The following is a 16,349-nucleotide window of genomic DNA, read 5'->3' on the forward strand; positions in this document are numbered from 1 at the left end:
AATTAGCCGGGTGTGGTGGTGTGCGCCTGTAGTCCCAGCTACTTGGGGGACTGAAGTGGGAGGACCGCTTGGGCCTGGGAGGTCGAGGCTGCAGTGAGCTGAGAATGCGCCACTGCACTCCAGCCTGAATGACAAAGTGAGACCCTGTCTCAAAAAAAAAAAAAAAAAAAAAAGAAGGGACAAAAAACCCTCCACAATTCTCTGCAACCCAACTGTCACTTTTCAAAGCTCCTTCTACTGCTAAATTTTGCTCCATCCTGCCATCATCCCTAGTGGCCAAATTCACTGATAATTACTTAGTCATCCTGCAACTTCATCTTAGAGACTCTTTTTCCTACTAGGTTCTCTGTTTCTGCCAACTCCTCCTTTTCTGCTTTGATGGCCCCTCCCCTTTCTCGAGTCTCCTTCCCAACAAACCACCAGGTCGTGATGATTTCTCCTCTGTACCATTTCCTTGGCATCCATCTCTCCCTTTCCATCCTGCAGTCATTACCCTAGTTCAGGTCCTTCTGTTTCTGCCACTATGTTCTAACTGACTGCAATGGCTTTCCCTCTCCAATACATTCAGAACACACCAGCAGCAGATTAAAATGGAGACACCATCTCACTTCCTTGTTAAAAAGCTTCAGTGGTCTCTGCTGCCTATAAAGATAAACCCTAAGCTGGCCTTCCAGGTTCTCCTTCTCCACAATCTGATCCTCACCCGTGTTATTAATCATCTCCTATGACTCCCCTACAAAACTCTCAACTCCAGCCAAATTCTCCATTCTGGAACCCTCTTAACATGTCTTGACTTCTTCTATGTCCACATGGTTTTCCCACCACCGCCCTACCTTCTCCCCTTTGCAATGTCCCCCTCAGCCCCTCTGCTGACGACTTGACCCATCCTTCAAGGCCTAATTCAACACTAATTTCTTCAGTGAAGTGACCACACTAGCCTCAAATTATCTTTCTTTTCTCTTATTCACAGAGCACTATTATACTGCTCTGCATTATGATATGTATGAGCCTTCTTTCTCCAATTAAACTAAGAATGTTTGACCAAGTTCAGAAGTCACATCCATCGTAAAACTCCAAACCTCACCTCACCCTGCCAGTTCTCTCCGTCCTCCTTCCCACTATACCTGCTCTTTAACCTGGCTGGGAATTCTCAACTTTGGATCACTCCTTTTTTCCCCAAACTATTGGTCTTTTCTCTCTTGACTTCTACTCTCCAGTTTGCTCATTTTACCAATAAGGGATGCTGATACAAACAAAATAGACATGGTTCATGTCCTTACAAAGTTTCCAGCCTAGGCTAGACTCTGATTCATCAGTTCAATACCTCTCTTGCCAACCATGTGCCTCTCACTCCATGGTCCTTCTAGTGCATCCAGCCAATCCAATGATCTACCTCCACTCTTTTACACACCCAGAGTGACATGTGTTTGAAGAAAATCACACAGTGGCAATGAATGAAGCCACAACAAATACACTGTCTCTAATTTCACTGGGGTCTCAACTCTGTTGGGCAATCCTTCCACTCATCCCTTATCAGTTTCTTCTCCTTTTCCCCTACCTCATCATTTCATCTCTAATCTCTGCAAATGTGTACAGAAATAGAAGTCACTAGGGACATGCAGCTTTTTCAATTCTGTCCCCTCTCCCATGTGAAAACTATCTGCATGAACATCTATCATTTCCTCTAACCCTAAGGGAACAGAAGTCTGCCTATCTTTACCCCTCACACACATGTCTCAGCTCTCCCCTGCAGTTACCCAAATCCTGCATATTCTATGGCCAAAACTAGCTACTTCCAACCGACCTTCTGGCTACTTGCTAGCTCTCACCCTACTTGTCTGTCATGTTAAACCAGCAATGATCCCAGGAAGGCTATATAGGCTCTCACATCTCTCTCCACCTTTGGACAAGAGGCCCTCTCTATCTCTAAATTTCTTCATCTGACCAAGCACAGGACTTGCAAAGACTCAGACTCGGGCCAGTCTTCATGTCCTCTGCGAAGCTGACTCCTCAGTCTCTACTGGATGATCCCACTGCACTATTTACTTGCATCTGTCTGTGCATACATCTTCCTCTGTTGCCATAATGGATTTACATGTCTGATTTCCCTAAAGGAATGTAAACTCATGGAAGACAAGAACCATGTATTCCAAGGCCAGTATAGTGTTACCTGCACGTCCCCCCTACTTAGGTTCTTTTTGTATTTCCACAACACTTGGGTCAAACCTCTTTTCTCCTTCCATTAATGTATGCATTATAATGCATTGTGGTCAGAGAAAGTAGTTTATATATTTTTTCTCTCCAGAAAAACTTATTAAGGTTTTAGTGATATAACTTATCAAGTTTCATCCTATTTTATGTGTATTTGCAAAAAATACACATAATTATAACATTCTGACTCTCAGTAACCTCATTATATCTACTGAAATTGCCAAATCCTCAGAAACATGCTAAAGTTTCCCACTGTGTTGTCATTGTATACATTTTTCTTTTTATTTCTAACTGTTCTTGCTTTATGTATTTCAACATGTTATTTGATTCATAAAGGTTCATTGCTAACAACTTTATTGCATCACCATTAACCACTTTTCATTCATTATTAAATGCACATTATGTACCAAGTGTCGTTCTAAATGTTTGGAGTACGTCAAGAAAAACAACAAACAAAAATCCTTCTCCTTGTGGAGCATATATTCTAGGAGGGAGAGTGGTAACAGACAATAAGCTTGACAGATAAGTTTATCATACAGCGTGTTAAAGAGCATTAAGTACTATGAACAAGGTCTTACAGGAATAAGGAATTTGGTTTCTACTCTGAGTGAAACAGGTTTTGAGCAAAGGATGACCTGATCTGACTTACATCTCTAACAGATCCGTCTGGCTGTTGTGTTGCAAATCAAGTGCAGAGGGCAGGGGTGGAAACAGGGAGGCCAGTAGTAAGGTCTGCAGTAATCTACTCCAGATAGGATAGTGGCTTAAATCAGGTGGTGACAGTTGGGGTGACAGAAAATGCTTGAATTCTGGGTATATCTTAAAGGTAGACTCAGTAAGATTTCTTGACAGATTAAATATAGAGTGAGAGAAAGAAAGGAATTGAGGTTGATTTGAAGGTCTATGGTCTGAGAAACTGACAGGACAGACTTAAAACTAAGGTGAGAATATCTGGAGTGGAGCAAATTTTGGAGGGAGGGGAGAGATTGGAAGTCCAGTTTTAGAATTTTGGACATGTTAATTTTGAGATGTCTATTAAGACATCGAGTGGAAATGTTCAGTAGAAAGTTGGATGTACGAGTCTAGGATTTAGGAGGAAGATCTTGGCTGGGGCATAAATATGGGAGTCAACAGCTTAATGTTTGTTGTTTAGAGTCACAAGACTGATGAGATCATTAAGCAGACAGTGAATGTAGATACAGAAAAAGTCCATGAACTTCTTTGTTCTGTTTGATGCTTTTTGTCCTAAATTCTATTCTGCTCAGTATTAATATTGCTACTTGGCTTTTCTCAATGGACACCTCTCTATGGGCAAATCTTACCTTGGGTTAACCTTATAGCTCACTTCCCCTGGAAACCTGGTAAAAAGGGAACATCAGCTGTGACATGAAACAATATCACTTACAATAAAAACGACTCCTGATTGGTAAAGTTCATCTAGACTATGAATAAATAATAAATATCTGGTAACAAGCCATACTTTGTTGTGTGTGGTAACTCCAGATTTGGGGCAGACATTTTGTTCCTGCCTACAGGTACTCCCTACAAGTGGTTCCTTTAACTTTCCACTGAGAAATAATTGTTACTAGCTATTAGAGATTATAGATTCCTCCAGTTTCTATTGCTGTGTAACAAATTACTCCAAATTTAGGAGTGTTAAAAAAATCCAACCAGGCCGGGTGCGGGCATGCCTGTAATCCCAGCACTTTGGGAGGCCAAGGAGGGCGAATCACGAGGTCAGGAGATTAAGACCATCCTGGCTAACATGGTAAAACCCCGTTTCTACTAAAAAATAAAAAAAATTAGCCAGGTGTGGTGGCGGGCGCCTGTAGTCCCGCTACTCGGGAGGCTGAGGCAGGAGAATGGCGTGAACCCGGGAGGCGGAGCTTGCGGTGAGCTAAGATCAAGCCATTGCACTCCAGCCTGGGCGACAGAGCAAGACTCCATCTCAAAAAAAAAAAAAAAATCCAACCATTTTATTATGCTCATGGATTACATGGATCAAAAATTCAGAAATAAATGTCTAAGGCTACATGGCATCTGAGGCCTTAGTCAAGAAGATTTGAAGGCTGGGGGTGACTCAGTGGCTGGGGGCTGGAACCATGTGAAGGCTCATTCACTCATGTGTCTGGTGCCTGGGATGGGATGAGTCAAAGCCTAGGACTACTGACTGGAGTACTTTCATACAGCCTCTGCAAGCGACTTGGCTTCCTCCAGGCATGGCAGTCCCAGGGTACTTGGGTCTCTCATAAGGCAGCTCATGCTCTGAGCAGGAGGGTTCCCGTGAACAAGGCAGGAGCTGTACCCTGCTTTATGACAGCCTCGAGTCCTACAGCATAACCTCCCCCATACTCTTTTGGTTGAAGCTGTCATAGGACAGTCTAGATTTGAGGGGAAGGGACAAAGACTCCATCACTTGATGAGAGAAGTATCAAAAAGATTTTGAGGTCAGGGGCAGTGGCTCATGCCTGTAATCCCAACACTCTGGGAGGCCAAGGCAGGCGGATCACCTGAGGTCAGGAGTTCAAGACCAGCCTGGTCAGCTTGGTGAAATGCCTGTCTCTACTTTTCTTTTCTTTTTTTTTTTTTTTTGAGATGGAGTCTCTCTGTGTTGCCCAGGCTGGAGTGCAGTGGTGTGATCTCGGCTCACTGCAACCTCTGCCTCCCAGGTTCAAGCAATTCTCCTGCCCCAGCCTCCAGAGTAGCTGGGACTACAGGCGCCCACCACCACATCCGGCTAATTTTTGTATTTTTAGTAGAGGCAGGGTTTCACCATGTTGGCCAGGCTGGTCTCGAACTACTGATCTCGTGATCTGCCCACTTTGGCCTCCCAAAATGCTGGGATTACAGGAATGAGCCACCACGCCCGGCCCCTTTCTCTACTAAAAAGACAAAAATTAGCTGGGCATGGTGGCTTATGCCTATAATCCCAGCACTTTGTAAGCCTGAGAGCCCAGGAGGCGGAGGTTGCAGTGACCCATGATCATGCCACTGCACTCCGGCCTGGGCCACAGAGCAAGACTCCATTTCAAAAAAAAAAAAAAGAATTTTGATATTCAAAGGGGGAGTACAGACACAAAAATATGTGCAAAATTTTGCATGTATGGGTCTATGTCTCCTCCCTTCAATCTGGGCTACCTTGTGATTGCTTCAATCAATAGAGTACAGAGACAGGGGCATAAGAGGCACATCTGCTAAAAGGAAAAAGACATTTCTTGTGCTAGGTGTTTTCACAGGTTCTCTTAATTAACTTTTTCTAAAATACACTTTATTTTTTTAGAGCAGTTTTAGGTTCATGGCAAAGTAAAGTGGAAATTTAAGTTACTTTTTAAACTCATGTGATGATAATTTGTAGGGAGAAGATTCAAAACCAGATCTTTACTAGTTGCCTCATCTTCCTATACACAATCACTCTGTGGATGTTAAGAAGCATAGTTCTATTTATTCTAAGCACAAGGTTTGATATTTCACTATATGAAGAAATGAGCATCTTGTTATAATGCGAATGCCCAATACCCTGAGAACCAATTTGCAACAAGCTCAGGAGGATGTTCAATCCTCTTACCCTACAATCTTCCACTCTAACATTAAGGTATAGTAAGAATTTCTTAAATTCCTTATTTTAGAAATGCTACTTCTGTCAATAGCTCTTCTATCTTGAATCTTGCAATCCCGCCTCACAATTTCATTTCAACACTCCATGACATTTCATATACTTTCAGAAAATTAAAGTAGATACACAATTAAAAATAAACCCATATTTAAAAAAATTAGCCCATATAGTGACCCTAAACAAAAACTCATTGGTCACTTTTGGAGGATAAGCCTGTTATGGTAGTCTTCTCTTAGATAAGAGTTTCAGTTATCCAAGGTCAATCAAGGTCTGAAAATATTAAATAGAAAATTCCAGAAATAAACAATTCACAAGTTTTTAAACTGCACACTGTTCTGCACAGCGTGATGAAATCTCACACTGGCCCACTCCATTCTGCCCTTTTGGTCAGCAGGTCCACACCCTGCACACTACCGACCCATTAGTCATCCACATCCTCTGCTTCTGACATCCATGTCATGGCTTAGTGATCCAGGATCACCTGAAGCAGATGATTGTCCTTCAACAGATGATTCTCCTTCAGACATGCAGTCTAAAACTACATCACAATGCCTTCTCATTCACCTCACTTCATTTCATCACGTAAGCATTTTGTCATCTCACATCATCATTAAAAAAAGGGGTGAGCACAGTGCAAAAAGATATTTTCAGAGAAAGGCCACATTCACCTAACTTTTATTACAGTATAGTTGTAGTGATTGTTGTTAATTTCATACTCTGCCTAATTTATAAATTAAATCTTAGCACAGAAATGTGTGTATAGGAAAAAGCATAGTACAGCACAGTGCAGGGTTCAGTACCATCTGTGGCTTCAGACATCCACTAGGGGTCTGGGAACATACCCCCATTGGATAAGCGGGCGACTATGGTATTTTTAAAACTGATAAATAAAGAGAACAAACCATTTAACTTTCCTTGCTGGGACAGGGCCTGTCAGGGTAATGAAATACTTGATGAGAAAGTTTCTCTTTGTAGATGTTTTCTAGCTGATAAATAAAGAAGGAGTAATTAAAATATTGTCATTTGTAAACTCCTAATGAGCCAGGTAATGATCGCCAATGGCCACTAATGTCTCCAATGTCTCCAGGCCACAATGTCTCCAGCAACACCACTATGAAGTACTTGTAACAAAAAATGTCTAACTTAAGTCAGGCCTTGGATCTAATTACCATTTTATAGAGGAACATCTTCAACAAGCCCTGTGGAATATAATACAATCAGCAAAATCCAGAAAATGCAAAGCTCCATAGAACCGACAGACTAACCAGTTGCTTCAACAAATAATTTAAAAAAAAAAAAAAAAAAAAACGGAAAGTAAACTTATAGATTTTTTAAAAATTAATATCCGGCTGGGTGCGGTGGCTCACACCTGTAACCCCAGCACTTTGGGAGGCCGAGGCAGGCGGATCACTTGATCAAGATCAGGAGTTGGAGAACAGCCTGGCCAGCAAGGCGAAACCTCGTCTCTACTAAAAATACAAAAATTAGACAGGCGTCGTGGCACGCGTCTGTAATCTCAGCTACACAGGAAGCTGAGGCAGGAGAACTGCTTGAACCCAGGAGAACGTTGCAGTAAGCCGAGAATGAGCCACTGCACTCCAGCCTGGGTGACAGAGACTCTGTCTCCAAAAAAAAAAAAAAAAAAAAAAATAAATATATAATACTATATATACTATACTATATATACCCTATATACTACTATACACACAACACTATCCTTTTCGCATCCATTTCAGCAGTAAACTGTATTAAGAATTCCCAGCTGTCTTAAGCATTAGACAAAAACATGTGAAGTAACTATATCTTGGCCCTGGATATAAAATGCAGGACGGCATGCACTTAAAAGAAAACAATCAACACATGAGCCCACACTCGGCCTCAGCGCACCGCCCCCAGAACCAACAGCAAAAAAAACAAATGATCCATCCCTAACAGCGCGAATAAAATTGAGCCTGAAAGAATCAACAGATTTAACAAAGCTGGGCCTGGCATTCTTTAAAACATATGCTAAAGAAAAACAGACCTAATCTCCAGCAGATATATTATCTGTCCTGGTCACTTATAAAATTAAATACTCTACATGATTAGCCAGAAATAGGTGGTGTGCGGCGCTATAGTCCGCAGCTACTTGGAGGCTGAGGTAGGAGGATCACTTGAGCCAGGAGTTTGAGGTTGGCAGTGAGCTATGATTGCACCACTGCAGGCTGCCAGCCTGGGTGACAGAACAAGGTCCTTCTGCTAAAAAAAAAAAAAAAAAATTACATGACATGGAAAGAAGCAAGGAAAATGTTAATGTACCGAGAACAAAACAAAAAAAAACAAAAGCAGGTCAATAAACAGAAACAGACTCTGAACCAATAATAGAATTAACAGGGCTTTTAGAAAAGGCTGTTATAAATACTGAATGTTCAAGTACTTAGAAAGGAAAAGATGAACATATGAGTAAGCAGTGGGAAATCTCAACAGAGAATGGAATTATAATGAATTCTAGAAACTGATATGTAGGCACACATAAGAAGAAATAAAAGGCTCCTATCGTTATAGAATACATGGAAAAAATCTAGCAGATGAATAATATAGCTGGAATGTGCTCAAAATAATGCCAGCTGTGGGGAGGCAAAGTGGCTGGGGGGGTATAGATGTACACAATAGTGGCCATAAGTGATGACTATTGTACCAGATGATGGCTACGTGGGAGTTCATTGTACTGTTCTCTCCTACTTTTGCATTATGTTTAACTGTCTCCATGATTCAACGAAGCTAAAAAAAGAAAATTGCAGTCCTCCACAAGAACAAGCTGTTTTTCAGGCCTATAACAAGATGTTGCTCAAATGAAGCTCATGCATACTGTAATATCTTCGCATCTTTGCCAAAGTTCCTATGAAGATATGTAGCATCCGCACTGATTTTGCATGGATTATAACATGCGTTGAGGAAACGTGTGTATTTCATAGAAAACTATAAATATCTGGGCCAGGCTTGGTGGCTCACACCTGTAGATCCCACACTTTTGGGAGCCAAGGGAGTCATCAGAGGTCAAGAAGATCGACGACCCCTGACTCTGGCTAAGCACGAGTGAAACCCCATCTCTAAACTAAAAGATAACAAAAATTAGGGCTGGCGTGTTGGTGGCACCTGTAGTCCCAGCTACTCAGGGAGGCTGAGGGCAGAAGACAGCATGAACCTGGGAAAGGGGAGGCTTGCAGTGAGCCCGAGATCGCGCCACTGTACTCCAGCCTGGGTGAACAGAGTGAACCCCGTCTAAAAAAAGAAAAAAAAGAAACTTAAATAGTCTAGTTGTATGTCATACTCTGTGTGTATACATGTTGATACACTTAGACACATGTATAACACACACAGAAATATTGATACTTTATGTACAAAATATGAGTATCTTATATTGTTTATAACTGCTTTTTCCCAATAATGTATTTTGTGGACATCATTCCATACAACAATGTAGAGCTCTCTCTCTCTTCTCTTCTAATGACTGGCAGCATTCATCCCACACTGAGGGTCTACTATGCCCCTGTCACCTATAGCACCTCGAACATTCTCTTATTTCAACTGAGGCATTCATGCCACTGACGCGGTCCTATAATGCCTCCGCAACGTACCAGCATCTTAATTTCAATGGGAGACAGGAACTATTTGTAGTACAGAAAGCTGTTTCACAGCAACCAATGAGTAGATAAATAAAATGTGGTATTCACGGTGGCTCATGCCTATAATCTCAGCACTTTGGGAGGCCAAAGTGGGTAGATAATTTGAGGTCAGGAGTTTGAGACCAGCCTGGCCAACATGGTGAAATCCCGCCTCTACAAAAAATACAAAAATCAGTCAGGTGTGGTGGCGGGTGCCTTTGGTCCCAGCTACTCAGAGGCTGAGGCAGGAGAATCGCTTGAACCCGAGATGGAGGTTGCAGTGAGCCGAGATTGTGTCACTGCACTCCAGCCTGGGTGACAGAGAGACTCTGTCTCAAAAAAAAAAAAAAAAAAAAAAAAAAAAGACACTATGGAATACTACTCAGCCATAAAAAGGAAAAAAATAATATCTTTTATAGCAACTTGGATGGAACTGGAGACCATTATTCTAAGTGAAGGAAAAGAAAACCAAATACTGTATGTTCTCACTTATAAGTGGGAGCTATGCTATGAGGATGCAAAAACATACAGAGCGATATAATGAACTCTAGGGACACGGGGGTGAGGGAAAAAAGACAACATATCGGGCACAGTGTACATTGCTTGGGTGATAAGTGCCCTAAAATCTCAGAATTCACCTCTAAAGTATTCATCCATGTAACGAAAAACTACTTGTACCCCAAAAACTATTGAAATAAAACATAAAATAAATACGAAAGAAAGCTGTTTCACAGCCTGGGCAGCATGATGATAACCTGTCTTTATGAAAAAACCAAAAAATTAGCTGGGTGTGGTGGTATGCGCCTAGCCACTCAGGAGGTTGAGGTGGGAGGACTGGTTGAGCCCAGGAGGTCGAGGCTGCAGTGAGCTGTGATTGTGCCACTGCACTCCAGCCTGCGTGACAGAGAAAAACCCTGGGAAAAAAAAAAAAAAGGAAGGAAGGAAGGAAGCTAGCTGTTTCAAACAGAGGAAAACACATACAAGTATGTATGGATTTAGGAGCACTTAGGACTTTAGAGGCATGGTTTCATTGTAAGTATTTCTTAATCTGTGTGGTAACATGCCACATTATAATAGAATTGGAATGTATTTGTTAAAAGATGTCATACGGCAAAATTCCATTTCCATTCTCTGGTTGTCAACAGGAATGTAGTCTAAGTAATAGGAAACTAAACTTAGGAATATTAGCATTTTCCAAATCACCCATGAATTGCATCCCAAAAGTTTAATTATAATTGGTTTGGCGGCTGGGCATGGTGGCTCATGCCTGTCATCCCAGCACTTTGGGAGGCCGAGGCAGGTGCATCACCAGAGGTCAGCAGTTTGAGACCAGCTTGGCCAACACGGCAAAATCCCTGTCTCTACTAAAAATACAAAAATTAGCCCGGCATGGTGGCGGATACCTCAGGAGGCTGAGGCAGGAGAATCACTTGAATTTGGGCAGCAGAGGTTGCAGTAAGCCAAGATCAAGCCACTGCATTCCAGCCTGGGTGACAGAGCAAGACTCCGTCTCAATTAAAAAAAAAAAATTTTTTTGGCAAAACTGAGCAGACATTTTCCTGCAGAAGCTCTACAAGATAGCAAGGATCTCAGGGCAGTCAGCAAACGTTTAAAGTACTTAACTCATAGTGTATAATAGCCCCTCCCCTGCCTGGATATTACATTTTTGAAAAAAACCACTAAGGTAACAAAATTCTCAGTTGGAGGAGTCTAGGGCCTTACAGTCACAAGTGAACAAAAGTACTTTTTAAAAATATATTTATCAAAAATAAGTAAATGGCCAGGTGCAGTGGTTCACACCTGTAATCCTAGCACTTTGGGAGGCTGAGGCAGGTGAATCACCTGAAGTCAGAAGTTTGAGAGAGACCAGCCTGGCCAACATGGCAAAACCCCGTGTCTACTTAAAAATACAAAAATTAGGCAGGCGTGGTGGTGGTGGTGGGCACCTGTGGTCCCAGCTACTTGGGAGGCTGGGGCAGGAGAATTGCTTGAACCTGGGAGGCAGAGGTTGCAGTGAGCCAAGATCACACCACTGCACTCCACCCTGGGCTACAGGGTGAGACTCTGTCTCAAATAAAAAAAAAAAAAGAAAGAAAGAAAAGATGCCCTCTTACTTGCTGTATTAGTCTGTTCTCACACTGCTATGAAGAAATACCTGAGACTGGGTAATTATAAAGAAAAGAGGTTTAATTGACTCACAGTTCCGCATGGCTCGGGAGGCCTCAGGAAATGTATAATCATGGCAGAAGGCACCTCTTCACAGGGTGGCAGGAGAGAGAATGAGTGCAAGCAGGAGAAAATGCCAGATGCTTATAAAACCATCAGATCTTCTGAGACTCACTCATTTTCACAAGAACAGAATGGGGGAAACTATCCCCATGATCCAATTACCTCTACTTGGTCCCACCCTTGACACATGTGGATCATTACAATTCAAGGTGAGATTTCCTTATTCCTTTTCATACTCACTGGGATCTTGCTTAGTGGCCTGAGCTAGACCAGGGATTCCAGTGAAGTGAGGGCTGGGAGTGAGAGACTGAGATAGGAGAGAGTTCCTGGGGCCCCAGGGTAGGAATTCTGTACTCTGAGTAAGAGATTTCCTGCCAGTGCTAGTACTTGGGAGTATTTTAGTCCCTTAAAGGCCCTTGTTACCTTCTCTCTTGGTTCCAGAAGGCTGATCTGTCTTTTCCTCTTTCCAATGTCACTACTCATAGTTTCTACCCATCCCTCCTTAGACTATGATGGAAGAGAACAAGTCTTAACAGCCTCTCAATTCAGTATGCTTTTAATGAGTTTAACTTTGAGCCAGGTACTGTGCTTATAAAGACAGAAAGATACATAAGACAAAGCTCCTGTTCAACAAGAATTAATAATCTAGTAAGGAGTAGAAATGGTGAGAGGAGCTCAGTAACTACTGTTTACAGGGTATACTGTGACCAAAGCCACAATGAGTTGAGGCGTCACAAGAGAAACCTCATGCCCTTTTTAAAAGGTTAAAAAAAAAGTCTTCCTATATTTCAAGAAGAAATGATGCTCGTAGATGCTGATGATAAATCCCGGTACACGAAGATTTGTAATGGATTGCTTTATATCAATCTAGATGGGTGAAAGGGTGGAAGAGAGTGGAGAGAGGAGTCTTCGTGAATTTACCCTTCATTTTCAATTATTGGGGGTGGGGAGCAGGTAGCAGGAAAACTTCTTTGCAATTTAAAACTAGCTATGGATAGTCCAAAAAGGGGCCCTTTCCCATCATTAAAATAGCTTCCTGATGACACACTTTCCTTCTCTCCTCTAATCAGAGGATCCACTTCTTGGTTGTTGCAACACTTTGGGATACAGTGGGATGGATTATAGGAACCAATAACTTGGTCTGACTTCCATATATCTTTTCTCAAGATTGTCTAAACCACCATTTGTCAAAATCACAAGTGATCAAAACGAAAGAAAAGATCAATGCTATTTCTGTAATCTGCAAAGAGATGTTATATATATAGCTGGTGCAAAGTAATTGCAGTTTTTGTCATTAAGTGATTCTAAAACTGCAATTACTTTTATACCAACCTAATACATATATACATACATACAAGAATATGTTTTCAGGTTTTTTTTTTTTTTGCTCCTCCTCTACATTGACTATCTACTCAGATCCTTCTCACCATTACCTGAAGCACACAAAAATGAAGTCTGAAGGCCACGATTTCTTGTGAAAAGAGGAAACAGAAAAGTAACTTCATTAGTAAAGAAAGTCTGGACTGGAACCCAGATTTTTTTTTGGCTTACTACAACCTCCGCCTCCTGGGTTCAAGTGATCCTCCCACCTCCACCTCCCAAGTAGCTGGGATTATGAGCATGCGCCACCAAGTCCAGCTAATTTTTGTATTTTTAGTAGAGACATGGTTTCACCATGTTGGCCAGGCTGGTCTTGAACTCCTGGCCTCAAGTCATCTGCCCACCTTGGCCTCTCAAAGTGCTGGGTAAGAGTACAGACATTAGCCACCTGGCCAGGCCTGGAGCCCAGATCTTAAGAGATGTAAACTGGCTGTCTTTTCACAAGGCTACACTCTCATGCTCATCTCCATTCCTCCATGCAACCAGTCCAAAATGCTCGCTACACCACCTTTCCCATACACATCTCTCCCTCAAATATTCCTGTGGCTCCTTTCTCATCTCCACTAACACTGAAGTCTATTCCATTACCAACCTTCTTCCTCTCTAAAAATATCTTCCTCTTCACTTCTTATTTTTTATTATTTTTATTTTATTTTATTTTTTTCTGAGACAGTCTCACTATTGCCCCTGCTGGAGTGCAGTGATGCGATCTCGGATCACTGCAACCTCCACGTCCTGGGTTAAAGCGATTCTCCTATCGCAGTCTCCCAAGTAGCTGGGATTACAGGCATGCGCCACCATGTGCAGCTAATTTTGTATATTAGTAGAGATGGGGTTTCACCATGTTGGTCAGGCTGGTCTTGAACTCCTGACCTCAAGTGATCCACCCGCCTCGGCCGGGATTACAGGCGTGAGCCACCGTGCCCGGGCTCTCCTCACTTCTTGCACACACTCATCCTGTACTGTCTCTGCTGAACTTTACACACAGACTTCTTTTTTTTTTTTTTTTTTTTAGACGGAGTCTCGCTCTGTCGCCCGGGCCGGAGTGCAGTGGCCAGATCTCAGCTCACTGCAAGCTCCGCCTCCCGGGTTCCCGCCATTCTCCTGCCTCAGCCTCCCAAGTAGCTGGGACTACAGGCGCCCAACACCTCGCCCGGCTAGTTTTTTGTATTTTTTTAGTAGAGACGGGGTTTCACCGTGTTAGCCAGGATAGTCTCGATCTCCTGACCTCGTGATCCGCCCGTCTCGGCCTCCCAAAGTGCTGGGATTACAGGCTTGAGCCACCGCGCCCGGCTACACACAGACTTCTATGGAGTGACCATGTCATGCAGTATAGAGAAATGAGTTTTTAAAAAAAAAAATTAGAATCATGTTGAAATGAACATTCTGCCTCTTACCATTTGTGTGACCTTCGTCATGTTACTTAACCTCTCTAGCCTCACTTTTCCCTTCTGCAAAGAGAAAATAATTCCTAACTCACAGGATTTTGTTTTGTTTTGAGACAGGGTCTGGCTCTATTGCCAAGTCTGGAGTGCAGTGGTAAGATCACCGCTCACTGCAGCCTCTTGACCTCCCAGGGTCAAGCGACCCTCCCACCTCAATCCCCAGAATAGCTGAGACTACAGGCATGTGCCACCACGCCCGACTAATTTTTAAATTTTTTTGTAGAGACGGGGTCTCACTCATTGAGTTTTAAAAGGAAGCAAGCATACGTAAGGCGCTTAACACAGTATCGTGTACTTAAAAGGCACTTAATAAATAGTAGCTATTACTATGAAAATAATATTTACCTCACAAAACTATTCCTACATGCCTGACACTTAAGAAGCTCCTCAAAATATGAGTTTTCCTCTTTCCCCGTCCTTGAAAAAACTTTCCAGTTCTTTCCAACAAAGATTCAGAACCTAATTCAAATCCAACAAGGATTTCCCCAATTCTGCTGCAAAGGCATTTGTATATTTACTAAAATCTCAACACTCACGCAGGATAAAACCTACTTAGAACTACCCAGACATCTTTTCTTATCTTCTTAACTTTAAGTCACTGGAAGAAAACAATTACATTTTGCAAATCCCCAAAAGACATGCCTACATAAAAGCTCTAGGGAAGGAAACCGGGTGTCCAGATGCATTTTAGAATTACCATAGGTTTCTTCGTTCGGCATACAGAATAAATGTTTGTTACACTAATGATACAACCGAAGTTGGGAAAAAAAACTTCAGACGATGGCCTGCAAATCTCAAGGAGTAACTGCGAATAGATGCCACGTGGTGACGTGGTCTAGGCGGGTGATCAGTGAACAAATTTTTGCGTGTGTTCCTGCGGTGTGTGAATGTGTCATCGTGTGTGCCTGCGTGTGTCTGTAAAGACTGAAAGTACAGTCGTGTGCGCCGAGAAGTCTCAGCGCGGATGTGCTTCCCTTTGGACCCAGGTGCGTACCGAGTGAACAACCGTGGCGAACCCTCACGGGATTGTCCTCCACGCGCTTACCTCTGCGGACGAGCAGGTGGACGCCGCTGGGCGCCGCCATGTTGGCGTCGGTCACGTGGCCGCGAGCACTCGCTCACCGCCCCGCCCCGCCAGCTGGAGCCGGCCAGTCGCATCCCTGCCGAAGGCCTGAGGCGTCGAGGCTGCCCGAGGGGACCGCGCGTGCGCGCGCGGGGCTGACTGCGGGAGCCCTGGCGGGGAAGCGACTAGGGCACCCGGGCAAGCAGCAGAACCCGCGGCCGGCTGAGTCCTCTCCAGCCGCGAGAGGCGGGCTCCAGCCGCGGCTCTCGCGCTCGCTCTGAGCCCCCGCGCCCAGGTGGGATGGAAGAAGCCTGTCAGGTAAGCGTGGCATCCAATATTTATAGCATCAACATTGTGGTGCATGGAAACGTGAAGTTGGGCGGAAAAAATAAAGCACAATCTAGTGTTCAACATAGCACTTTGTATCATCTGCCACTCTGTTGCAAATTATTCCCCTGGATTCAGTTGAAAGGTAAAATTTGGTTCAAAGTCACCAGCTTCCCTTTTCCTGTCCCAGAATCTACATTACTCAGCAGAGACTCCAGACAACACAGGATCTGTGTGTCGCTGCAAAATCTATTCTAAGTACCCCAGTGGGTATGCTCAGGAGACTTCTCTTTCCCCAAGGACGCCTTCTGTACTTGGCAATAATAACTGGAGTCTTAATCCTAAATTTGGAGTTTAAGTATAAAAGGATGACGCCTGCCAATTGCATTGCCAAGAGATGAAGCCTGCAGAAGGCCAATTGTGAATCAAATGAGGGA

At 43.1% G+C, this 16,349-nt stretch overlaps 1 protein-coding gene across 1 annotated transcript in view; it reads right to left on the reverse strand.

The window, feature by feature from the left end:
* The window catches only part of METAP1D (methionyl aminopeptidase type 1D, mitochondrial), a 96,598-nt gene extending 80,599 nt beyond the window's left edge, over positions 1-15,999 (reverse strand). Inside the window, 2 exon segments of the mRNA XM_017862356.1 lie at positions 15,568-15,640; positions 15,643-15,999. Coding sequence (XP_017717845.1) covers positions 15,568-15,640; positions 15,643-15,999 — 430 coding nt within the window.
* Positions 16,000-16,349: the final 350 nt, after the last annotated feature.

The sequence above is a fragment of the Rhinopithecus bieti genome, unplaced genomic scaffold, assembly GCF_001698545.2.
Source record: "Rhinopithecus bieti isolate Rb0 unplaced genomic scaffold, ASM169854v2 scaffold_63316, whole genome shotgun sequence".
NCBI lineage: Eukaryota > Metazoa > Chordata > Mammalia > Primates > Cercopithecidae > Rhinopithecus > Rhinopithecus bieti.